At 35.1% G+C, this 26127-nt stretch overlaps 1 protein-coding gene across 5 annotated transcripts in view; it reads left to right on the top strand.

Moving 5' to 3' along the window:
- RICTOR (RPTOR independent companion of MTOR complex 2) overlaps positions 1-24252 on the top strand; it is a 118909-nt gene extending 94657 nt beyond the window's left edge. For 2 of the 5 annotated variants that reach the window (XM_065905119.1, XM_065905122.1), the window contains 11 exons: positions 138-244; positions 712-941; positions 2372-3380; positions 3657-3728; positions 7072-7249; positions 8130-8214; positions 8922-9155; positions 17449-17604; positions 17941-18064; positions 19497-19635; positions 19762-24252. In XM_065905119.1, coding sequence (XP_065761191.1) covers positions 138-244; positions 712-941; positions 2372-3380; positions 3657-3728; positions 7072-7249; positions 8130-8214; positions 8922-9155; positions 17449-17604; positions 17941-18064; positions 19497-19635; positions 19762-19836 — 2409 coding nt within the window. In that variant the 3' untranslated portion in view covers positions 19837-24252. The remainder of the gene's footprint in view (positions 1-137; positions 245-711; positions 942-2371; positions 3381-3656; positions 3729-7071; positions 7250-8129; positions 8215-8921; positions 9156-17448; positions 17605-17940; positions 18065-19496; positions 19636-19761) is intronic. The other 3 variants (XM_065905121.1, XM_065905123.1, XM_065905120.1) reach the window with 3 other exon arrangements.
- The last annotated feature ends 1875 nt before the right edge of the window (positions 24253-26127 follow it).

Here is a 26127-nt window from a genome sequence, read left to right as displayed (position 1 = left end):
AAATGGAACTTTAATTCCTAAAGTTCCTTATGTGAGGTTTTCTCTCACAGTTCTTTCTTACAAATGTGGTTAGCTCTTCAAATCTCTTAAGAGTTACTCTCGTAAATGTATTTGTCATGTGATTTTCTTTCTTTCAGGGAAATATTGGCTCATCTAATTGGGGTCTCAATCTGCTACAAGAAGAGAATGTGATTCCAGACATACTGAGACTCGCAAAGCAGTGTGAAGTTCTTTCAGTCAGAGGGTGTGTGATCTAACTCAGAAATCTCTGTTGGATGTACTGTTGTTCACATGTGGATGTGAGAAAAATAGTGTATGATTATAGTTTTTCAGTGCATTAGATTAAACCTCTTATGGAGTTCCTTGTTTAATATTACTTTATTTTTTAGTATTATAGTATTGACATTTACCTTGCAAGTAAACAGTGAGAGTTTAGCATGTGTCCAAATAGTCCAGTATACCATTAGCCTAAATATTATGAATTTATTTCAGAAAAGCTAGTGTATGTGTATACATATGTTTTTTATTTGATTATAATTCTTTGAAATTATTTCCTTGTAATTAATAGCTTTATTAGGAAGATTTTCATGTTATTTTTAATAGCTTATTAAATAAAATGCAAATGTACATATAGCAAACTAATATTTTATGGTTGCTTTAAGAAATCTCAGTTTGAAATTAAACTGTCATTACTTCACTTTTTACTTACAGGACTTGTGTATATGTTCTTGGGCTCATAGCCAAAACCAAGCAAGGCTGTGATATTCTAAAATGTCACAACTGGGATGCTGTAAGGCACAGTCGTAAACATCTGTGGCCAGTGGTTCCAGATGATGTAGAACAACTCTGTAATGAACTCTCATCTGTCCCAAGCACCCTAAGTTTGAACTCGGAGTCAACAAGCTCTAGACATAATAGTGAAAGTGAATCTGCACCATCAAGTGAGTGTTATGACAGCATCATATGAAGTTAGCCAAAACTAACACTGCCGATATAAAAATTTAAATGAATTTTACATTCTTAATTTACTTCTTTCTGAGATAATTTCGCAGTAATAGCCTCTTGGAGAATGTGTATCTTTTCACAACAGGGAGTATAGCCATCAACCTATGTTGTTTCCCTTTGCTTTCTAAATAGCTGTTGGAAATTCCTACTTACAGAGTTAAATAATAAATCATGTGCCAGAAGAACCATCCCCCTGCTTTTTTTTGCAGTTTCTAATAAGTAAATGTTTATTCACCTACTGTCATCTTTTACCTAATTCGTCAGTTCATTTTTCATATATAGGGTTTTTGAGCTAGAATACATTTGTTAAGAGATATTATATTGATGTACTCATTTTTAGAAGAAAAACTAAATTTTAAAATTAAATAGTGAAACTGCTAAAAGGAAGTATCAAAAATCAACTAAATGAAGTTTTAAAAAATCAGCTAAATGAAAAATGTATTGCATTAAACACCATTGTGTTAAACGGTGCTAGGTGCAAAAATTTAAGACACAGTTTTTTTTTTAAGAGGATAGGACAATATTTATCAAACATATTTCACGAGATCTAAGATATCCTAAATTATAATACGCACACCACTGTGTAAGAAAAAAAGATGCCTATTGCAAGATACATCCTGATTTTAGCGTGTGAAACATGTGCATCTTAAAATTGACATAATACGGAAAAACAGTGCAATGTGCAAGTTTAAGATTTTGTTTTGCCTTTGTTCAGAATATATTTGAAATCATTTCTAGGTATTCAACAGAAAAATAAAATACAATCCCATAGATGTCATTAGTCACCTGGATTGAATCTTTTAGGTAGGCATTGAATTTAGATGAGTTTCTTAGTACCTAAGACAAAATGAGAAATAAATGTAATTTGTTTAAACATGAACTTAAAATGTTGTGACTCAGTTCTAAGTGTATGTTGTTCAAGATTGGACATTCATTTCTTATAAGATTGATTTCTCTTGCCTGTTGTGATTGGAAGTATAAACCACCAGGAACCTGTACCAACTGAATAAACATCCATAGTCAAGTCTCGTCTCTGCCTTTAATTTTATCCTGAATATTTGGAGGTTTTAGAAACTTACTGTGAAACAAAAGAAACTTTAGATAAGCTGTGACATAATGAGTCCTGTAGTTTTTTTTTTTTGGAAATAACAGAAGATTTCATAATGACATAATTTTATATTTTATTCAAATACAAATTCTGGATCTCAAGGAAGCTCTGTTTATTTGGCTCAGCAGTGTTAACTATTTTTGAAAATATTTTTTCCAGGTGACTATTAGACAAAAATTTCCTCAGCTATGTCACTTAAAGTTGCCATAATTATTTGTTCTTTTTAATGTCCTTTTATTATCAATCCTTTTATCATAGGTATGTTCATCATGGAGGATGACCGGTTTGGCAGTAGCTCTACTAGTACATTTTTCCTCGACATCAATGAAGATGCAGAGCCAGCATTTTATGACCGACCTGGACCTATAAAGGATAAAAATCCATTCCCTTTCTTTGCTTCTAGTAAACTTGTGAAGAATCGTATCTTAAATTCTCTTACTTTGCCTAATAAAAAACATCGTAGCAGCAGTGATCCAAAAGGAGGGAAACTGTCATCTGAAAATAAGACAAGCAACAGGCGGATCAGAACGCTTACAGAGCCCAGTGTTGACTTTAATCATAGTGATGATTTCACACCCATATCCACAGTACAGAAAACATTACAATTAGAAACTTCATTTGTTGGGAATAAACACATTGAAGACACTGGTAGTACTCCAAGTATTGGAGAGAATGACTTAAAATTCACCAAAAGTCTTGGTACAGAGAATCACAGAGAAAACACAAGCCGAGAAAAATTAGTTGTAGAAAGTTCATCGAGCTCACATATGAAGATACGTAGCCAGAGTTTTAATACAGATACTACAACAAGTGGCATAAGTTCAATGAGTTCAAGTCCTTCACGAGAGACAGTAGGTGTAGATGCTACAACTGTGGACACAGACTGTGGAAGTATGAGTACTGTGGTAAGTACTAAAACTGTTAAGACAAGCCACTATTTGACGCCACAGTCTAACCATCTCTCTCTCTCTAAATCAAACTCAGTGTCCCTGGTGCCTCCAGGTTCTTCTCATACACTTCCTAGAAGAGCACAGTCCCTTAAAGCACCCTCTATTGCTACAATTAAAAGTCTAGCAGACTATAACTTTAGTTACACAAGTTCTAGAGATGCCTTTGGCTACGCTACCCTGAAAAGATTACAGCAGCAAAGAATGCATCCATCCTTATCTCATTCTGAAGCTTTGGCATCCCCAGCAAAGGATGTGCTGTTTACTGATACCATCACCATGAAGGCCAACAGCTTTGAGTCCAGGTTAACACCAAGCAGGTGAGCAAATAAACATTTTAAAATGAACATGGTTGAATTTTAACAGACTTAAATGTAAAGCCTTAGCTAAGTTTTATATCTACATAAGCCTCAGAACTGACCTACTGTTTACTGTAGTAGGCTATAAGCTCCTAGTTACCCGGATATGATTTGAAATGGATTCTTGCAGCTGCGAGGGGGGAAAAGAAACTCCTTTAGGCCCTGGAAATAAACATACATGCTTTGCAAGGACACACAAGTCACAAGCTTTTTTTATTTATTTCTCGCTTCTGCAAGGATCGATTTTAAAAAGAAGCATGTCGGGGGAATCAGGAGCTTAAGACCTACAATAACAAACAACTTTTTCAGGTAGGTCAATTTAAGGCTCCAAAAGTTGACCTTTTCTTTTTTTTTTTTTTTTTTTTTTGAAGATAACAAAATTTCAGTACAAGTCTTTCCAGCTTAAGTTGTTTAGTCGCTAAGTCATGTCCGACTCTTTTGCGACTCCATGGACTGGTAGCCCGCCATTTTCCTCTCTGCTTGGGATTTCCCAGGCAAGAATACCAGAGTGGGTTGCCATTTCCTTCTCTACAGGATCTTCCTGACCGTGGGATCAAACCTGCGTCTCCTTCATTTGCAAGCAGGTTCTTTACCACTGAGCCACAAGGGAAACCCTCAGTTTAAGTAGCTGTGATAACTAAGTAGGAACCAAATGAACATTCAGTGAATTACTTGGTCCTCAGAATTCAGCATTGCAGTTTGCCTGTGCTCAAGAACATTTGGGAGATTTCTGCTGTATCTAAAGATTATATCAAGTTGGTCAAAGTAGTAAATTTTATCTATAAAAGATTTTCATTGCTAACTCTGATTTTTGCAAAAATTTCTACAACCTAATTTTTTGTTGAGTCAAGTACTTCTAAAAATCTTCTGTAGTTTTTGATTATTCATTTACATTTATTAAGTGACTGCCAAGTAGTCATCCTAGTTCCTAGCACAAATTAAGCACTCAAAAAAGTTAGCTATCATCATCATTATCACTATTATTATTGATAGCTGTTTCTTTAATGTAATCCATTTGGCTCTTATGTAATCAAGTTGTTAAGAAGTTATGAAGGAATTTTCTTTCAGTAATGTTAACACGTTTATTAGAAGAGACTCCTTGCAGCAGATAGTAAATTATGTTCCCTTTGGTAAGATTTCATAAATTATGCAATACTGTCTTATCTATCTGACAACATCATCCCTCTCCACAACTCACTAGTATAAAGCTATGCAGTGACATTCACAAATTTTATTCAGAGGAGGTACCTCTGACCCACATTCAAAATTTATCAGTGTGTATTCTAACAAGTGTGGATATCAGGTTTTCAGGCCTATAGAACAATAATTAAAACCTTTTACTGTTAAGGACCCTGTGACAAGAAAGAACAGCCGTTGAAATTGGTAGCAAAAGAGGAAACTTTTATACTAAAGCAAAATACTTGAAAACTCAGATTATAGCAGCTAGTAGCATTCAGCCAGGGGCAGTAATGTAGCACCCAAAATAAGTAGTAAGGACGCCACCATCTTACAGCTCAATACAATAAAAAAAAAGCGCTGTTAACTCTGAACCACCCAGTTAAGATTATTCTACCCACTTAGAATCATTCTATCTTGTTGAAGCAGGTATTTCTATCTAAACTGGTTACAGCACAGGTAAAAAGTTTCATTGCTTAACTATTCATTAGAATAAATGAGAGATGACAACAACTCCAAATCACTATTTCCTAATCAGTCTGGGTTCTTAGGATCTTATTTCCTGTACTCTCTGTTAGAATGAGAGAGGGTATATGGAAGTTTTACTCCCAGAGTAAAATTCCAGGTTATTTACATTATAAAGGATTGCTATATATTTTTCATTTCTTGGGAGAGGGAAAAAATGAAAACGAGAAAAAGCAGTCAAGAGAAACAAGAACAACTGTACAAAGGAATGAATGCCGAACAGAAATCTTACGTTCTTCAAATCTTCCACTTATTCTTCAAACTGTGTTAAGTATTTAATATTTAACCAGGGTCCATGGAGGAAAAATTTGTTGATATTAGTCTTCCTTTTCCCACTTCTTTCTTTTGGTTAATTCAGAGAAAATGAAAATGATGGAAGATAGCTATACATTTACTCTTACTAGTTTGGATCGAAGCTGAAAAGATTTTTTCCTATAAAATTAGAAGAGTAGTCATTCTCATACTGTGGTATAATGATTAGCATGAATCCAGCAGTCTTAAAAACCGTATCTTTCTGAGGTGTTTCTTTGAGGCATAGCAGAAAAAAACACTGAAGTAGGAATCCTGAACTCTTGAGATCTAATCTCAGCACTAAGTGAAGGAACTTGGAAAAAGTTCCATAATTATGCTGTAGTATCTCATCTCCTTGGAATTCAAAAGCTTTGCAAGCCTTATCAATCCAGAACAAAGGCAGACAAACCTCTCAATTGTTTACTGTTGTAAATCTATATAGTAAAATTCATGAATTTTGAAATATGTAGGCCTCATTTGCTTGGATGTAATTGGAGTAGATCAGTGATTTTAAGCATTTCTTAAAGCATTAACTTTTTAAGTAGAGAACCCCTTTCTTCAGAAAACTTTTCTGTGGAAATCCAATGTGAAGAATATGTAAAAATGGAGCTACTCTGATTGAAATAGGTATTGTGGAGGCAAGTATAACAATAATTTCTTCCCCTTCAGTCCAGTAGTCTTTGAAGAGTTCTCTGGAATTAGAAAGATATAAAAGTACAAATTAAAAACTGCGGCCCTAGTTTATAAAATTTGTTAATTTCAATTCTGAGTGATTTTTAGTTGGGAATTAGGAGTGGTTTTTCCTATGTTACTTTTAGTAGCTATTTATAAAGCATTTATTTTGTATGCTTTTCAAAATCTTTGTTATCAGGCTACATTTTTACATTTTAAATGATTTGAATTTTCAAATAGCAGTATACATATACTGTAGAACCTTGAGTACTGCCTTGTATATACAAAGCAGGCATATAATAAAATATTTTAGTATGTCTGTTGCATGAATGAAAATCTGTATAAGGAAGGTATATCTTGTGGAAATGTTAGTAGTCCATGGCATGGAATCACTGGTAAGGAATGTATTGAGGAAACATCAGTGCTTCATATAAACTATCTTTTGTAGTATTTATATATGATACCATTTTTACTGTTTTGTGTCTGTCTGCTATATTAGAAAATCTTATGTTGATAAAGTAATTACTATACAAAAGAATAAGTTATTAAGCTTATTTTAATAAAAGTAGTATTAAATAGAATTAATAGATGTGCCCTTACTTGTATGATAGCAAATCTGGCAGTCTCAAGTGACTGTGATGTTAATATTTGGATAATACCTCTATTTTCTGAGGTCAGTTTTGTTTTTATTTTTATTTCTAGATGTTGAAAGTTACCTTAATTGCTCACCTTTTCACTTTTACCTGAGAGACCATAACAGTTGTTTTTGGTCAACAGTCAACATTACTAATGAACTTTTATATATCAATTTATAGGAGATAAATATTTTCAAGTGTTCTATATGTTCTCGGTGCATAAGATGGCACTGTTTAGTACTTGATGTGCTTTCTCTCCTTTTTGAAGATATGAAAGAAAATAGACTACAGTTATTTATCTGATTGTTATAACAAATCAAGAAACTAATGCAGTTTTTTTAATGATATTCTAGGTTCATGAAAGCTTTAAGTTATGCTTCGCTAGATAAAGAAGATTTATTAAGTCCTATTAATCAGAATACGCTGCAGCGATCCTCCTCCGTGAGGTCCATGGTGTCCAGTGCGACTTACGGTAGCTCAGATGACTATATTGGTCTTGCTCTTCCAGTAGATATCAATGATATATTCCAGGTATCATAAATTCTTTTGGTTTCTTTTGAATTAGTTTACTGTTCTTTTTCATATTCTATTAATTGCTTACTGGAAATTATAATTTAGAGTAAATACTAATTTTAGGGAAGGTGATATTCTTAGGCAGTTTTAGTTAAAGAAATCTTACTATAAGAATTATTCCACCTTTCTTGACTATTCTGTACTCTTTTTAGCACCTCTAAGTCCCCAAAACATTATCCTTTTTCTCTTCTCATACTAAATCAACATCTTGTTTGATTTCTTTATCTGTATATTCTCTATAGAAATTTTAAGTCCTAATCTTGCTTTTTAGTCACGTTTGACTTATTCCTGTTTTTTTTAATTGATATATAAGTGACATAAAACAAGGTTTAAGTTTGAAATGTACAGTATATCCCTTGTTTTATTTAATCCTTTGATTCTGCTTATCTCATACATGGCAGCCACGTACTGTGGTAATCCCACAAAATACAAATCTCTAGATGGTAGACAGAATTAAGAATACACATTTGTCTAGAACACCAAAAACATTTTGCTGCTGCTGCTAAGTCGCTTCAGTCGTGTCCAACTCTGTGCAACCCCATAGACGGAAGCCCACCAGGCTCCCCTATCCCTGGGGTTCTCCAGGCAGGAACACTGGAGATAAATTCTAAAATAATTATTCTAATATCCATTTAAGTAACTAAGGATAGATAAGGACCTTAATGGTTTTATGTTATTTTGTCAAGTTTTGGTAATATAACTTCCTTCAGTATCTTTTCATTATAGGTTCATGTGCTCTAGTAATTCCATTTAAATTATATTTCATTTAATTTTGCTAATATTCATAAAATGAATTTCTTTTTATAATAGGACTTACCGTGACTTATATCTATTTCAGGTAAAGGATATTCCTTATTTTCAAACAAAAAATATACCTCCACATGATGATCGAGGTGCAAGAGTATTTGCCCATGATGCTGGAGGTAATGTATGGTTTTTGTTCTCTTTATATTAAAAAGAAAATTCTTATCAGTAGGATGACACTAAAAATTCACATGTACTTAATTTTGGGTAAAAAAATAGTTGAGTCAATTTAAAATTAAACCATAACTTTTTTTGAGGGGGAACTAAGTACCTAGCCTCTCAAGAAGACAAAAACCAGATCAGTTATTTCTGTTTTAAACATATAATATATGAAAAAAAATTTAGCACTTACCCTTTTTGGAGACAGGAGAGAGAGAAAATAATTATATGCATGATCTCTCTTTGCTATGAGCTGTAGTATTCTAATTAATATATGCATATCAGCCACAGATTTAAAGCTTTATAATCTTGATTTTTTTCTTAACAAGGACCTCTTTAGACCCCGAATTATTTACTTTTTCTTTATGCAGATATTGAGAAGAATTGAAATGATACCTAATTGTATAATTTTATTTTTTTATTTTGTATTTAAAACCTCATGTTAAAGTAAGATAATTATATCTGCTGATGTTAATTATTTTCCTAATTTAAAGCAAATTATCCTATTTTTCTCCCCAATTAAGGTTAGATTTTGAGTCATAAAAGGTGTTCTGATTTTCTTCCCTAATTTCCCTTCTTTAAAATTCCACATAGTTTAATGCACCTCGAAAGAAGTGTCAGTGATGCCATCTTCCTCAGATTATGTTTTATATTTATTCACACACAGGTCTTCCATCTGGAACTGGAGGTCTTGTAAAAAACTCTTTTCACTTGCTACGACAGCAGATGAGTCTTACGGAAATAATGAATTCAATCCATTCAGATGCTTCTCTGTTTTTAGAAAGTACAGAAGACACTGGACTACAGGAACATACAGATGATAACTGCCTTTATTGTGTCTGTATTGAAATTCTGGGTTTCCAGCCCAGTAACCAACTGAGTGCAATATGTAGTCATTCAGGTGAGTGATTATGTCTGTCTGGATGAATCCACCTGAATTTGAATCTGCTCCAGTCACAAGACCTCTCCCAGCCCTACTGATCATCCTTCTTTCTCCGTCTCTTTCCCTCAGCTTCAGTGCAGTCCCTCAGCATCTACTTGTGGAGTGTTAGTGTTTGTCTCCAATTCTGTCCCCTTGCAGTTCACCTTTCATACTGTTGCCTTGGATTAGTCTGTTAACAGTTCTTAACTGACTTTTTATGTCTCGCACACAAGACTCTGATCTGTCGATTGTTTTTATCACCATTCTCCTATCTTGTGATTGACATGCCATTACTGACTTATTTGGTGGTTTTGAACAGATTATGCTCTTTTTCATGATTCTGGGCTTGAAAAGTGTGTTTTCCATGCTGTTCCCTCTTGTACCTTCCCCTCCTCACACACATGCAAGCTCACACATAGCCACACAGAGTCCATTTGGCAAGCCCACCTCATCCTCAGAGACGGGAATGTTTTATCTTCACAACTTTGTCTGACCCTCTTAGTCAGATACTGACACTTTTTCCTCTTTACTTTTATTGCCCTTTGTACATAGATCTCTTGTGTTAATTATTGTTGGTTATTTTTTCCCATTCCATTCAGTAAGGTGCTTCAGGGTATAGTCTGTCATGCCCTTTCATTTTTATTTTCTAACACCTAGCTACATACTGCTTTATATACTAGGCACTCAGTATGTTTTTGGTGAGGTAGAAAGTGAATCAGACCCAGATTCAGCCTTTTTATATGATATGTATGTTTAAAATATAACCATAGATACCTTTTCTTGGTGAATATCACTTTGCCACCCTCAGAAAAATGTAGTGATAACCAGAGTTCTCTGGGCCATTCATCTCCACTTCTCCATGGTATTCTGATTAAAAGCTTCCCAACTGATGGATTTCGGCACACTGATAACTGAGTAGGTTATGGATGTGCTGAGAGATTAATCCTCTCCCAATAGGGCCTGGGTTTGACAAACCCTTGGACAAGGCACTTCCCACTGCGAACAGGGACTCAGCCTGCTATATTATTTTCATTTTCTGTTGAGTGAAAGGTTTGGTCAGTATTGTTCTGATGTACACAGAAAAGAAGATGCTACTTTAAGTCATTTGTCTATACATTATTTATGATGTTTTAGTTCTTGTAAGTTCTGTTTATTTACTCATTCAGCAAATACTTAGGAAGCACTTACTTTGGAGTTTTGCTATACTGTTTTCTCTTTATCAAACAGGAAATAGGGAAGCCAGCTGTCTAATTATGCTGTCACAAGACAGTCCAGCAAATTCTAATCCATTTGTGATCTATTGCTGAGCTAGTTGGGCTTCTCTGGTGGCTCAGACAATAAAGAGTCTGCCTGCAGCGTGGGAGACCCAAGTTCGATCCCTGGGTCGGGAAGATCCCCTGAAGAAGGAAATGGCAACCCACTCCAGTATAGTAATCAAGTTGAGACGCATCAAGTTTGGGACTTGTGGAAGAATTGCTGCCGTCAATGAGGCTCTCACCTTGGCTCAGCCATTAGAACCCCTTGACTTGTGATTCAAGTGATATGAAGTGGGGAGAATAACTCTTAATTGGGAAATGATTACAGTTTACTACTGATATCCTCTCAGAGGTGTGAAAGGAAGCAGGCTAGTTGTTAAGAAAACACTGAACCTCTACTCATTCATGCAGTCAACTTAATATTTATTATGTCATTCTGGGGATCAGGCATTGCTCTATATGCTAAGAAGACAGTTGTGAGAGGAAAAAATAAAAAGACACTATTCTTATATTGTATATCCAATGGAGAAGGAAATGGATTGATCAACCACTCAATCAATACACAAAATAATAACCATATTTGCAACAAGTGCCATCAAGGGTAGGTACCAAGTATTGTTTTTCCTCAGTCATATCTAATTCTTTGTGACACTATGGACTATAGCCCACCAGGCTCCTCCTCTGTCCGTGGGATTTCCCAGGCAAAACTACTGGTAGCCATTCCCTTCTCCAGGGGATCTTCCCAGCTCAAGGATCAAACCCAGTTTTCCCACATTTCAGGCAGAGTCTTTACCGCCTGAGCCACCATTACTTCCTGCCTGGTATTAGCAAAGGAATAGAACCTAGTGAGCTTCCCTGGTCGCTCAGTGGTTAAGAATCTGATGGCAGTGCGGGAGACCTCCTGCAATACAGGAGATGCAGATTCGGTCCCTGGGTTGGAAAGATCCCCTGGAGAAGGAAATGACAAACCCACTCCAGTATTCTTGCTTGGGAAATCCCATGGACAGAGGAGCCTGATGGGCAGCAGTCTGTGGGATCGCAGAAAGAATCGGACATGACTTGACAACTAAACAACAAACATCATCAAATAGGCAGATCGAAGAAGAGACTTCTGAAGAATTGCTCTTGAGCAGTGGTTGAAAGAGTGAATAGAACCTAACTAAATGAAGACTGGAGTATAGAGAATTTTAAGAGAGAGGAAGGAACATGAGCAAAAGTCTTCTCTGATGGGGGAAGCATGGGACACCCATGGGAATGGAACTCAGAAAGTGAAGGGAGAGGAAATACAGGATCAGCCTGGAAAGACAGGTAGAGACCAGGTACTGCATAGCTCTTTCTACCCAAAGTCGTCCATGAACCAGCAGCATCAGCATCACCTGAGCACTTGTTAGAAATGTCGTTTCAAACTCTGCCCCACACAGAATCAGAATCAACATTTTAACAAGATGCCCAGGTTATTCATGTATACATTAATGTTTGAGAAACACTGCTATTGGCCATATTAAGGAATTTATGTATCAGAAGGGAGATATCTTTATTATCCATGCATGCTTATTTATGTCCAACTTTTTGTGATCCCATGGACTGTAGCCCCCAGACTCCTCTGTCCATGGAATTTTCTGGGCAAGAATACTGGAGTGGATTGCTGTTTCATCCTCCAGGGGTTCTTCCTAACCCAAGAATCGAACCTGTATCTCCTGCATTGGCAGGCAGTTTCTTTACCACTGAGCCACCTGGGAAGCCCTGTTATCTGTGTGCAGATAACTAAACAATGGTTCCTCTGCTTTTCTTTAATTGCAGTATCAGTAATTTACAATGTTGTGCTACTTTCAAGTATACAGCAGAGTGATTCAGGTATACATGTGCGTATGGGTGTATTCTCTCTCAGGTGCCTTTCCACTGTAGGTTATTACACAATACCGAATATAGTTCCCTCTGCTATACAGTAGACCCTTTTTGTTTACCCATTTTATGTGTAATAGTGTATATATGTTAATCCAAAACTCCTAATTTATCTCTGCCCATCCCCTTTGGTAACCATAAGCTTGTTTTTTATGTCTGTGAACCTATTTCTGTTTTGTAAATCAGTCCATTTGTATCATTTTTAGATTCCACATGTAAGTGATACCACGTATTTGTCTTTCTCTTCTGACTTAATTCGATAATCTCTAGGTCCATCCATGTTTCTGAAAATGGCATTATCTCATTCTTTTTCATTGCTGAGTAATATTCCAACTTCTTTATCCATTCATCTGTCGATGGACATTTAGGTTGCTTCCATGTCTTGGCTGTTGTGAATAGTGCTGCTCTGAACATTGGGGTGCATGTGTGATTTTGAGTTATCGTTTTCTCTGGGTATATGCCAGGAGTGGGATTGCAGGATCATATGGTGACTCTAGTTTTTTAAGGAACCTCCATACCATTCCCCACAATGGCTGCACCAATTTTATTCTCACCAACAGTATAAGAGGTTTCATTTTTCCTCTGTACCGTTTCTAACATTTGTTGTTTGTAGACTTTTTAATGATAACCATTCTGACTGGTGTAAGATGATACCTTATTGTCGTTTTGATTTGCATTTCTCTTATAGTGGTATTGAGCATCTTTTTCTGTGCTTGTTGGCCGTTTCATGGTCATCTCTATGCCTTCTTTGGAAAAATGTCTGTTTAGGTCTTCTGCCCACTTTTTGATTTTTTTTTTTTTTAATTGAGCTGTATGAGCTGTTGTATATTTTGGAAATTAATTCCTTGTCAGAAGCATTCTTTTCAAATATTTTCACCCAGTCTGTAAGTTGTCTTTTCGCTTTGTTTTATGTGTGGTGTTTTTGGTGGGGGGAAGGTTTGCTATACAAAACTTTTAAGTTTATTTTGGTTATTTTCATTTCCATTTCAATTACTCTGGGAGACAGATCCAAAAAAACATTGCTATGGTTTATGTCAAACAGTGTTGTACCTATGATTTCCTCTAGAAGTTTAGGTCTCTAATGCATTTTGTGTTTATTTTTGTATGTGGTGCTAGAGAACGTTCTAATGTTTCATTTGAACATTTCATGCTTTTACATGTAGCTCTGCAGTTGTACCAGCACCACTTTTTGAAAAAACTATCTTTTACTCAGTGTATATTCTTGCCTCCTTTCTCTTAGATTAATTGACCATATGTTCATGGGTTTATTTCTGGATTGTCTATTCTGTTTCCTTTATCTGTATGTTGTATGTCTGTTTTTGTGCCATTACCACACTGTTTGGATTACTGTAGTTTGCAGTAGTCTGAAGTCGTGCCTCTGCTGTGTAATGATAATTTTAAAGAGACATCAGGACTTGAACACAAGACTTTTCATTCTTTAAAACTTGCAGTCCGGTGGTAATGTTGGTAGTGGCAGTTGTTCAAAAAAATGTTGAAGCTCCGAGGAAAGGCGATTAGGATATTTCCTAACATTGTATTCTGTGTCTACCACCTTCTCAGATGTGTATGCAGTGTATTGTTAAGTATGCAAGGCAAAATGTTGGCCGCATTATATGTTTCTTTGGGGTGCACTTCATGTATACCACTGCATTTGCCATATTGTAGCTAACCAACTAAAAGTGGGTTAGACTAGTGTTTTAGACTAGTCCATCTGTGAAAGAGAGCCCTGGAAAAAAATCAGACTATAAAGGATAATAGCAAGGAGTTTGGTTTGAATGTCTGGATAATTAAACTGGCAGATTTGTGAGGAGTGGGTAGAGATTACATTGAGTAAAGGAGGGCCCTAAAGAGACAGTGCTGGTTTTCAAAAATATTAGCTGTAAAACCCCTGTTTCAATAGTAGTACATACAAAAGATCAGTGGTATGCAGATGACGGTGTAAGGGGAACATCAGGTGGTATCCCATCTCCCTGTCCTCGCCCAAATGTACAACTGGGGATGGAGGAGACTGGGAAATGCCAGAGCTCCAGGGAATACTCAGACCCCTGGTGTAAACATAGCAGGGTGTGAGGTTTGGTGTCAAGAGCACTTAGGTTCAAAGCCAAACTTTTCCATCTTATTATTTGATCTTGGGCAATATACTTAGTTTCACTGAGCTTTACTTTTAATTTTTTCTTAAATTTCTAAATGGGAATAATGATACCTGCCTTATGGTGTAGTTTTGGTACTTACTAACATGTAAGATTAGCATTCACTAAGCTTATCCATTAATGGTGACTCACACTAAGTTGTTTACATTAGAAATAATATTCTTTCATAAATTCTGATAGTTCAGTTAGAATGATCTTACTGTGTACCTAAGGAAAATCTCCTAGTTCATTTCAACAATAGTCTCCTTGTTTTTGCTGCCCAGGAGAAATGATGATCAGGTGGATCAGAGCTCCTCACAGAAATTCTTGATTTTTTTCATGAATTGTTTCAACATTTAATATATTCTATTTGGAGACTTCACTTTCTGATAGGAAGAATTTAGCTTATGATTTTTCTGAGTTAACCCATATGGACTTGCATAATTTTTTCCCTAGAGCTTTTTGTTCTTTCTCACATAAGGCTACATTCAGCCTTATGCCTAGATACAGGGAATAAAGAAGGTATGCAGTCTCTTAGAGGCTGATCTATCTTATACTTCATGTCTCCATTTTTAACTAAAAGATAAAATAAAGCTGAGCTAGTGGCTCAGACAGTAAAAAATCTGCCTACAGTGAGGGCAACCTGGGTTCGATCTCTGAGTTGGGAAGATCCCCTGGAGGAGGGCATGGCAACCCACCCCAGTATTCTTGCCAGGAGAAGCCCCTTGGACAGAGGAGTCTGGCGGACTGCAGTCCACGAAGTTACAAAGAGTCAGACACAACTGAGCAACTAAGGACAGTACAGAATATTATTAATTAAAAAGAGAGGAAACAATAAAAGCAACAGATACAGTTAAGAGACTAAACGTCAATTACACAGATAAAAAGGTTCAATTTATGGACATAATGCTTCATCCAAATTAAAAATAATCATGAAATGTGTTGAGTAAAAGTGTGTTTAAGTTTCATTGCATTGAATAGCTTTCAAAATAAATGTCCCTAAAAGTCAATATCAGTCTAGTATGCAGTTTTGGCCTTTAGCAGATCTTCTATGCCTAAGAAGTAGGTCACCTAGCTTCCCAATTTCAAGAACTTTTGGTTTTCCATATCCTACTGATTAATAAATAGTGCCAATATTCTACCCACATGTTCTCTGAAGTTTCCATTTAGCACATGTAATTATTTCATTAAAAATTTTTATTCATATGGTTTAGCAAGTTTCATACAAAAGATAGCCCATGGATTAAAAGCCTTCTGTTACCACTATTCTTAGGATGCTTTTTCACATCTTCCAGTGGGAGAAGATGTGAAGAAGACTCTAGCAAGGCTTCCCTTGTAGTTCAGTTGGTAAAGAATCTGCCTGCAATGCAGGAAACCCAGGTTCAATTCCTGGGTCAGGACAATCTCCTGGAGAAGGAAATGGCAACCCACTCCAGTATTCTTGGCTGGAGAATTCCATGGACAGAGGAGTCTAGTAGGCCACAGTCCATGGGGCAAGAGTTGGACATGAGTAGCAACTAAACCACCACAGTGGGAGAAACTAATCCTTTTGGCTTTGTTTAGTTAGAGGTGTGATTTTTTTTTTTTTAAATAAGAATGGATGATATCTTTAGAAATAAAATGTGGTTATAACAGGTTAGAAATGTTAGGAGTCATCACTGGTTGAAGATGAGGCTGAAATGAATAAGTTTATAACCTTCCACAAACAATATTGACACAGAAAGTATAATTTTCTTATTGTTCTTTCTGCTGGAATATTTTTGTCTTTTTACTTCCTGGGAAGCTTACTGAGTCCAAAATAACATAGCCATTTCTTACCTGGTTATTCAGCATTACTGGTTTTTAAGTACATCTTTAGTTTTCAGATCTTTTGGCAGTAGTTTTATTTTTAAAATCAGTGTATAATTTAAGTAGCATATGTTACTTTTAAGTACCTGACAGATGCATGATTTTCTTAGTAACCAAGATATTAAAACTATGCTGAGTTGATATCCTGAGGAACCAGAACATATTCTGCTTAATATTACGTCACTGTTAATCTTAGGAAGTACTTAAAGGTGAGATGAGGTAGTGGTATCTATTCTACTGAAAGCAGCATAGGGAGAATAGTATGTGTTGATGTAGGTCTAGTTTCTTAGACTTTTTAAAAAACTCTTTATTACTATTCTGACAATGTACTGTAATGGAAAAAGGATAGGACTAACTATCAAGAGGTCTTACCTTCTGACTGATGGTGTTTTCTCTGAATCTCTCTTCTTAGCGTACTAAGGTTGCATGATTTTCTGGGTTGCCCAGTGTTATCTCCTAAAAGGATAACTGAAGACTTTCTGATTTCCATTTGCTCTAATCACTTAGTCTAAGTGCTCAGGCAGTTTTTAAATAAAAAACATTGATGTCATTTTAGCCACACTAAGGTGTTTAGTTGACTTTAAAATCCCATCTAGGAGTAGACCTTAGCAATGCATGGATAAGTTTAACCCTATGAAAGGAACTGATAAGTCTGGGGAACTATGATTGTTATATTGGTGATTATTAAATGGTAAGACTAGCAAGTGATAGAATAATAGATACAGTGTAATCTCATTTATACACCTAAAGAGCAAGAGAGAGAAATTTAAAATAGCAGAAGATCTGAATTTTTATATATTTAAGGAGAGGGCTATTTAGTTTAAGGGTGGGAGGCATGGAAGAGGGGGTAGGTAAAAGATCTTCACTTATTCTATATATATCTTTATATGAATTCTTTAAACACATATTTATTATTTTTGTAGTTTAGGAAAAAAAATCTTATGTGTAAATGTCTTTAGAATTTAACACTTTACTATTTGAGCAGTCTGTAAATTTACTTTGAAAATCTTCATCTTGGAAAATAATTATTGAAGAGACTGGAAGGAAATTACAAGGAACCATTCCTTTGTGGTATACAGTATAAGCATAGGAATTAAGCTGTTTTGATCTGTTTATTGAATTAATTTATTTCTTCAGACCTTCAAGACATTCCATATTCTGATTGGTGTGAGCAGACTATCCATAATCCCTTAGAAGTAGTTCCCTCTAAATTTTCTGGCATTTCTGGATGCAGTGATGGAGTGTCTCAAGAAGGCTCAGCCAGCAGCACCAAAAGTACAGAATTACTACTAGGTAAGTTTTCGGATTTAAATCCAAACCTTGTTAATATAACTGTACTTAGTTGTTTGTTGTTAATGATGAGTGCTGTTCATTAGTTGTCTCAAATCTATGACAACTTAGTTTTATTGAGGTATATTTAATCAACTATTGTACCTATATCAGCTGCTGATGCATACTCACATAGTTGTCTGCTTTCATTAGAAAGAATTTTGATCCCAAAATGATTGGCAGGTCATGTGCAGTTTATCTCAGTTTTATATATATCTTTGGTAAAGTTTAAAACAAATTCCATGAGTTATAGTAGTTTTCTATTGTGATACAGATAAAATATTTTTATCTTCTTTTCAGGTGTTAAAACAATTCCAGATGATACACCAATGTGCCGAATACTCCTTCGCAAAGAAGTTCTGAGATTAGTCATTAATTTGAGTAGTTCAGTTTCAACTAAATGTCATGAAACTGGGCTTTTAACGTAAGTAAGCTTTGAGCATGAGTATTCTTTGCTTTTTTATGGTGAAAAAGACACTTGAAATACTTAAAAAGTTTGATCAATTAGCTTTACATCAGTAGTTCTCATCTGCATGGCTTATCTTAGTGAGCCTAGATTTTCTTCATCTACTTCAACCAAACTAGCATATGATAACAAATTGAATGCAGAAGCAGGTATGTGAATCCAACTGTTTTCTATTCAGCCAGATGTTAAAAAGATCTGTAAAAATGTAAAATGATGACTCTTCTCACTCTTAGTTTTGGAAAATATAGTTATTTTTCATTAAAATATATATATTTATGTTAACATGTAATGATTTTATTTTTTAAATGAATTAATAAATGTTTTGAAATTTTCTAAATTTTAATTTCTTGTATGGTAATTATTGATGGCTATGGCCCACAAAAGTAAAAGTAAAGAATCCACCTGCAATGTGGGAGATGGGGGTTCGATCCCTGGGTTGGGAAGATCCCCTGAAGAAGGGAAAGGCTCCTCCACTCTAGTATTCTGGCCTGGAGAATTCAATGGACTGTATAGTCCTTGGGGTCTCAAAGGGTTGGACACGACTAAGTGACTTTCACTTTCATGGCCCACAAAAAATAAGATTTGGGGGTTTCTCAACAATTTTTAAGAAGTAGAAGAATTCTGAGACCATAAAGCTCAAGAAAAGCTGGCATTCATAAAAATAAGTGACATTTTCTTGGCTTAATTTTTCCCTATTTTTACTCCTTTTAAAAGTTGCAGAATTTTTTCGCTTTTCTAAATCACGGCAACATGATAAAAGAATATTCAGGCCATCTTCAACATCTTTGATATGCACTATTTAAAGCTGTGGTCCTCAAAAAATGAAATGCACTTCAGGGTCTCCTGTGGGACTTTACAAAATGTAGTAGCACATACACCAGCGCCCCACTGCAGACTTCCTGGCCAGAAGCTTTAAGTGTAGAGGGTCCTTCACCTGTATTAGCCCACCCACTGCTGGTTCTGAGGTGCTGGACCAGGCGAGAGCCACTAGTAAATGCTGAAAGATACAAAGATAGAGCCCAAAGTTCAAATTCAGTGTAACTTTAAAAATTTATTTCTATTTTAAAGCTTAGTTTTAAAAATACTTGAGTTATTCTAGGCCAGTAAATACATTGTGTAATTTCTCAAGCCAGTGAAAAAGAATATTTCTCACTTTCCAAGAAGTATTTGGGTTTTTATCATTTTAAGAGATAGCCCAAACTTAAAATAGTTATAATTTAAGTGTGAGATAGGAATATTTACTATTTTATATTCTTATGCCCTCACCCCAGATATGTCACTTGATCTATATATCGAGAGGAAAAAAATACTTAAAAATGATATTTTGAAAGAAAATAAGCAAGTCATTATTACAATTTTTATCACATCCTAGTCTTTTCTTTCATTTTAGAATTAAAGAGAAGTATCCTCAAACATTTGATGACATATGCCTTTACTCTGAGGTTTCCCATTTGCTATCACACTGCACATTTAGACTTCCATGTCGGAGGTTCATACAAGAATTATTTCAGGATGTACAGTTTTTACAGGTAAGTAGGATTTGTACTTCTGAATTTTATCTTTCAAAAATATTTGTTTGAATTAAACTAAAAGTTTTGAGATTATATCTGTTGATACACTAGAAAGTCATTAATAATTTACCACTTCTTCCCTAGATGCATGAAGAAGCAGAGGCTGTCTTGGCAACACCACCAAAGCAACCTATAGTTGATACATCTGCTGAATCCTGACCTCATATTTATGATGTATATAGATGTAGACTATATATATATATATATATATATATATATATATATATATATATATATATATATTCATATTGTGGACTTCTAAAAGCCTCAAAAAAGCCGACTGACTGGGCAGCAAAGACAGGAGTATCTTCTAAACGCTGTTCCAGCAATTACTGGTACATGAACAGTTGGAACTGCGGACTTCCCTAACCAAAACAACTTCCTCTCCCCTCTGTGGAGCCCCTTTGAGGGTTCATTATTCATTACCACAGTTTTAAGAGTTTTAGTTACCATTGTATGCAAGATCCAAGCACTGAGTACCTACATGGGTTTTCTACTTTTCATTTTAAGAGCATAATAACAGTGGAACAGTACGGTATGCAGAAGCACCCTACGCACCGTTATTTCTGAATTCCTTTTTTAGGGTAAATATAAAGATGCCTTGTTTGTTAACTAATTTTGGAAGCCAGGAATCAGTGTCTCTGAGGCTGCATCCTGTTAGCACAATGGGATGTTCTGTAACTGCTGGTATTAGAAGGGGATCTTTGGCCCTTCCACTTTTTTCTTCATGTTTATAACACTACTTCAGAGGTTTTTAACCTCAAAGCGAAAGAAGAGCCTCACCAACCAGGACTTATAAGTTATTTTTATGTGACTAGACTTACATAAAATTTCTTACTTGTTTTCCATCTCTTCAGTTTTGTTGCAATGTGTTATTATAGGCTATTTGAACCAATTAAGGTTTTTCACTACAGTTCCTGATTAAAATCAGAAAATTATTTTATAATTCAGAGTATTTTTCGTTTATAAAATGCATATGTTTTCAGTGCACTTCTATTTCCATTAGCTTCCCACATCACCATTTTAACAGGAACTTGAACAAAGCACTATTAATTTAGAACTAAAGTGAAAGAAAGCATTAAATAACACCTTGGATCTCTTGAGGAAAAGATAAGGTTGCCTATAATTTATACATTCCATGGGAAACGAAGAGCCATAGTTTATTTTTTAAAAAATCCTTGGTGAAACATTATTATGATTAAAAATTGTAGTGAAAAGCCTTAAGTACCAAATTTTAAAGCAGCAGTAATTTAGTTTTTATATCAGTGTTCTTGTTTTGCACAGACTAAATGCAGTGATAGGTGAGTTTATGAGTACAGTAGTTGCCTTTATCACATTTGTGAAGTTGTTAAAGTTGATGAGGGCAAAGTTTTATTTGTTTGTTTAATTTGTGTATGTCTAAAGATATTTGGAAATCTTTACAGGAATTAAACATATATGCAAATTTGTATATAAAAAAAGCATGGCCATCATCATTAGAATGCTTGTAAATGAAAGGATCTTTTTTGAGGTCTATATATAAGTAGAAAAAAAATCCAGCTGGACTGATTAGGACCCTTTTTTAATTGATTTGTTTAGACCATTTTTACAGTTAGGCATCAGCTCTGACACAGTCACATTACGGGGACTAGCATTTTCCCTTATTACAGTTCTTTTTTATAATGGACTTGTCCTTTGAGATCTCTGTAAAGAACCCTGTGAACTAGAAAGCATAACTCACAGAGATACTTTTTTTCTTTTTTTTTTTAATTTACTGGCACTGAAAGTTCCAATTGAGATGAAGCATTTCATCTCACTTCGTAACACCTCTTTGACTGCACTTCAGTGAATTGTTCTTATGTGCACTGTGTAGCGACTTACATTATAACAAAGCAGATAAGGGCTGTAAGCTGCTGCTTATGTTAAAAAGTGGTTCTTCAGATTTTCTTTCATAAAATCCAATTGAAGATAAAACAGATGCTTTTTTTTTTTTAACTTATCACTGAACCCAAGTGTTTATTTAAATGTCAACAGTACTTCTAAGAACGTTGCCTGTCACCTTGGTCTTTGGTCTTGGATGATGAAACTACCTTCCAGAGAACCAAATGTCAGAGATACTAGACCAAATAGTGGTTAAAAACTCCAAAGGAGGTAATGTAGTAATCTTATTAATAATGGGATTAACATATTTTAGACATTCATTTTTAAACACTACCTCAGTTAATATAGAGTATAAAATCTGTGGTTTAATCCCTCAAAAGTTTAACAGTAAATTCTTTTTTGTGACACACACACACCCCTTCATCCCTGGACCCCACCTCACTCATCCAACCTGAAATGAAGTCTTTGTTATTACTATTAGCCTGAACAGTTTTTTGGATTATTACTTTGAAAGATATGTATGTATATATCATAATATTTGCCTTTAGCACTTAGTTTGGGGAGACAGAGCTTTGTGGTTCTCAGTAATCTAAAAAAAAGATGTCTATATTAAGTGTATAGTGCTATTTGGTTTATCCATGTTTCACTGACAGGTCTAATACGTTTTCTTTAAGTACTTATTTGTATAAAAGTAGACTTTTACGATGAAAAATGCTCACATGCAGTGCCAAGTGATTTACTTAGGTGTTTAAAATGTTAAATTATAGCAGAAAAGATTAGGGATGTTGTCAGTGGTAATAGAAATAATTGAGAAAAGCATCTATATGTAATAGATATTACCAGACTATAAAATACCAAAATAATGTCAATACTGTAGTTTTTCAAGATTTTAGAATTAATCTTAGTCCATATAAATTTGTACTACTGGTAATTATTTAATAATTTGGAGGAATTTGGGCAGTTGTGCTGGTTATAAACTGTGAATTTCTAATTGTAAAGTGAATTGTTGTTTCTAATTGAAATTTTTTTCAAGAACAGATTTCAGCTTCACATACTAAGTAAATACTGATAAATAAGGAAATTAGAAATTAGTATTTGTAATTAAACATGGTCTAAAATTTCTTATACTTTTACTTCCTGTTTATGCTTAGGTAGATTTGAAGGGGGAAAAAGTCTTTTTTCCCTAATAAAAAATTTTCTAATAAATATTGGTAGCATAAGGGCATTCTGTAAGACATTGACATTAAAAGAGGCTCTTTGGAGGTATATACTTTATTTTACTAGTTACTCTAACATCATATGTATAAGACCTTTTGAAATGGTGTGGCTTTAATAGTTTTCAGCTCTTTTATCCAGAGCTTGAAGTAATTAAAGCTGTGTTTTTCAGGGCATATTACAGATGCAAAGTGTTCAACAGTGAGGTGTGAATGCTTATTTTGACTAGTCTACTGCTATTTATATAAAAAATTTTTTTCATTCCATTCAGAGGATGCCTTTTATCCCCACATTAAAGCACAGATCACTAAGCAATAAAAAGCAATCAAATTGTCATCCAAATTATAACTGCAATTACTTTGCATGGTGAGAGTGAGGTGCTAATTTTGTGTGAGAGGAGTTGTGTTAACTACCTTGGGAAAGGTCCTTTGGAAATAAGGTTTTTCCCCTTTTATCCTATGTTTCCAGTTTTGTCTCAGATTCAACAATCCATTAAATTAGGGGAAAAAAGAAAGTTAATTGAGAGAGTTTGATAAGAGCTGTTGGAATAAAAAGAACATTTCAGATCTTCCAAAATGTCAGTTGGGAAAGATCTCCCTTGTCTCTCCATTTAGGAACTACATTATTACCAGCTTCATTTCAAGACTGTCACTACAGTGAGAGTTTGATTATAAAAGCATACCAGTAAAATTAATAGCAGTGCTTATCAGACAATATTAACATCTGTGAGAATCTTTCTAGGAGCATTTGTTTTTTCTTTTAGTTCTAGGTTCCCAGGGTAGTTTTCATTCATAGTAGGTTTCTTTAATGAATGTGGATTTTCTCCCCTTTAGAGTATTTTTGTAACGTAGGCGGATAGCTATGCCACTGCACGCATAAATTGCACATTTTGTTTGACTTTCTTTATAAAATATTTAATTTGAAAAATATAATTTATGCCAAAAAAGTGTATCTTGTAATTTTGCCACTAATAGATTGATTTAGCACAAAATGCAAAGTCTTTGGGAAGAGGAGGGGGGAGATTTAAAACTTTCATAGATGATAGTTGAAAAATGTTCCATTATTGGCCTGTCAGAAACTCTAAAGCTGCATTGTAAAACAAATGATGTAAATTAGTTTTGAAAAGTGGTAAGGGACTGTGAAAAAAATCTCAGACTTAATGCTCCCTAACCACATAATTTTCTTCTTTTTTATTTAGTAATACGCTGCTACATATTTGGAGGTTCTGGTGTTTGTAGGTCACTGAACAGACATTGAAATCTGATTTATATTGTATAACTGTAACATAGAAAGAAAAGTATTTATATATTTTCCGTAAGAATATTTCATTGAGTTGTGTATAATTTAAATAAGGTTTGTCCCTAAATGGTTTTGCTCACCTTGATTTTTTTTTCGTGGTTTTCTTGTTTTTGTATAATGTGTACAGTTTATGTCAAGGGCATTAAAAGCCTCCTGAAGCATAATCTTATCAAAGGGATACATTCTTAATAAAATGTACTTAAAAATTCTTAAACTTGTGTCATTATTCTATTTCAAATTTTAAAAACATCATTGTTGATTTATGTACCACTGAGGCTGTTACATGTAACTCTAGGTAAAAGTGAGTTTTAGATACCACAGATAAGAATCTGGTTCAGTAACAGTTCAGTTCAGTTCAGTCACTCTGTCCTGTCCCAACTCTTTGCGACCCCACGGACTGCAGCATGCCAGGCCTCCCTGTCCATCACCAACTCCCAGAGTTTACTCAGACTCATGCCCATTGAGTCGGTGATGCCATCCAACCATCTCATCCTCTGTCGTCCCCTTCCTCCCACCTTCAGTCTTTCTCAGCATCAGTGTCTTTTCAAATGAGTAGTGACTTGTCCCAAATGTTTTAAAATAGGTATTTATACTTTCTGAATACTTCATAATCTAATCAAATGTCTTTACAGTTATTATTTTTTAATCTCAGGTTATTGTGAAAGGTTTGATAATGTAGATCTATCTTCAGAACAATTCTGACTTTAGTGATTAATATATAAAATGAGCAATGATGGTATGGTGGTAACTTTTCTGTGTAAGCTATTCGATTTCACTCAGCTTTCCCTTGTGGCTCAGCTGGTAAAGAATCTGCCTGCAATGCGGGAGACCTGGGTTTGATCCCTGGGTTGGGAATATCCCCTGGAGAAGGGAAAGGCTACCCGTTCCAGTATTCTGGCCTGGAGAACTCCATGGACTGTAGAGTCCATGGAGTCGCAAAAGAGTCTGACATGCCTGAGCGACTTTCACTTTCACAGAAACTGGATCAGGTAAGCTAGCCAACAGCCACCTAGTGGCAAAAGAAAATACCACAAGGGAAATAAATGGTCAATCCTGGAGAATAAAATTCAGTGTCAAAGTTAGGGTCTGTTATCATTGGTTGAATATGGTAAAATGTATTCAGAAATAGATTTATTTTGGATAGTTTGGTTTTTAAACATTTATGTGTATCATTTTCATATTGCCTTCTCTATATATGTTTTTCAACAAAAATGTAGTTGGCCCTCAAATTAAAAAGCACACTTAATCATCATCACACAGCTCATTTTTAAAACTGACAATATAGCTGAGCTTCAGAAAGTTTCATTTTTTAAAACTCTCTGGTGTATAAAGTACTCCAGGAGATAGTGAAAGACAGGGGAAGCCTGGCATGCTACAGTCCATGGGGTCGCCAAGAGTTGGACATAGCGACTGAACAACAATAATAGCAAAATACCAAAGACTGGACAGTTTATAAATAACAAATTTATTTCTCACAATTCTTTGGCTGAAAATCTGAAATTAGAGTGTGAACATATTTGGGTGAAGGCCCTCTTCATGTCCCAAACTTCTCTTGTCTTCTGTCCTCGATGGCTTGATGGGACTAGGAAACTGTAGTGTCTCTTATAAGAACATCAGTCCCACTCATGAGAGTGACCTCCCTAAGACCTTCATCTACTAATACCATCATCCCTGGGTGTTAGGATTTCAATGTAGGAATTTGGGGAGGGAGTTGATCATTCAGACCATAGCAACTAATTCTGCATTGATTAAAAATATATATATATATATGAAAACTTTCTCTAATGCTTAGAGGACAAAGATAACTACATTTGCTTAAATGTAGCAAATGTCTTTTAAATGGGAATATGTTATTGTACATACTATTTTAACTACTAATTTTGAAGGCTTTATATTTTCAGTTATATCTTTTTGAAGGTTGTCATGTTTTGGCCATGCCTTGCTGGATCCTGCTTCCCCTACCTGGGATTGAACCACGGCCCCAGCAGCGGAATCACGGAGTCTCAACCACTGAACCACCAGGGAAGTCCCTCTTTGAAGGTTTTAAAATTCCTATTTTATGCAAAATGCTTAGCA

This window comes from Muntiacus reevesi, chromosome 14 (assembly GCF_963930625.1).
Source record: "Muntiacus reevesi chromosome 14, mMunRee1.1, whole genome shotgun sequence".
NCBI classification, from domain to species: domain Eukaryota; kingdom Metazoa; phylum Chordata; class Mammalia; order Artiodactyla; family Cervidae; genus Muntiacus; species Muntiacus reevesi.
The sequence above is the reverse complement of the archived record's forward strand: the minus strand, read 5'-3'. Positions and strand labels throughout refer to the sequence as shown.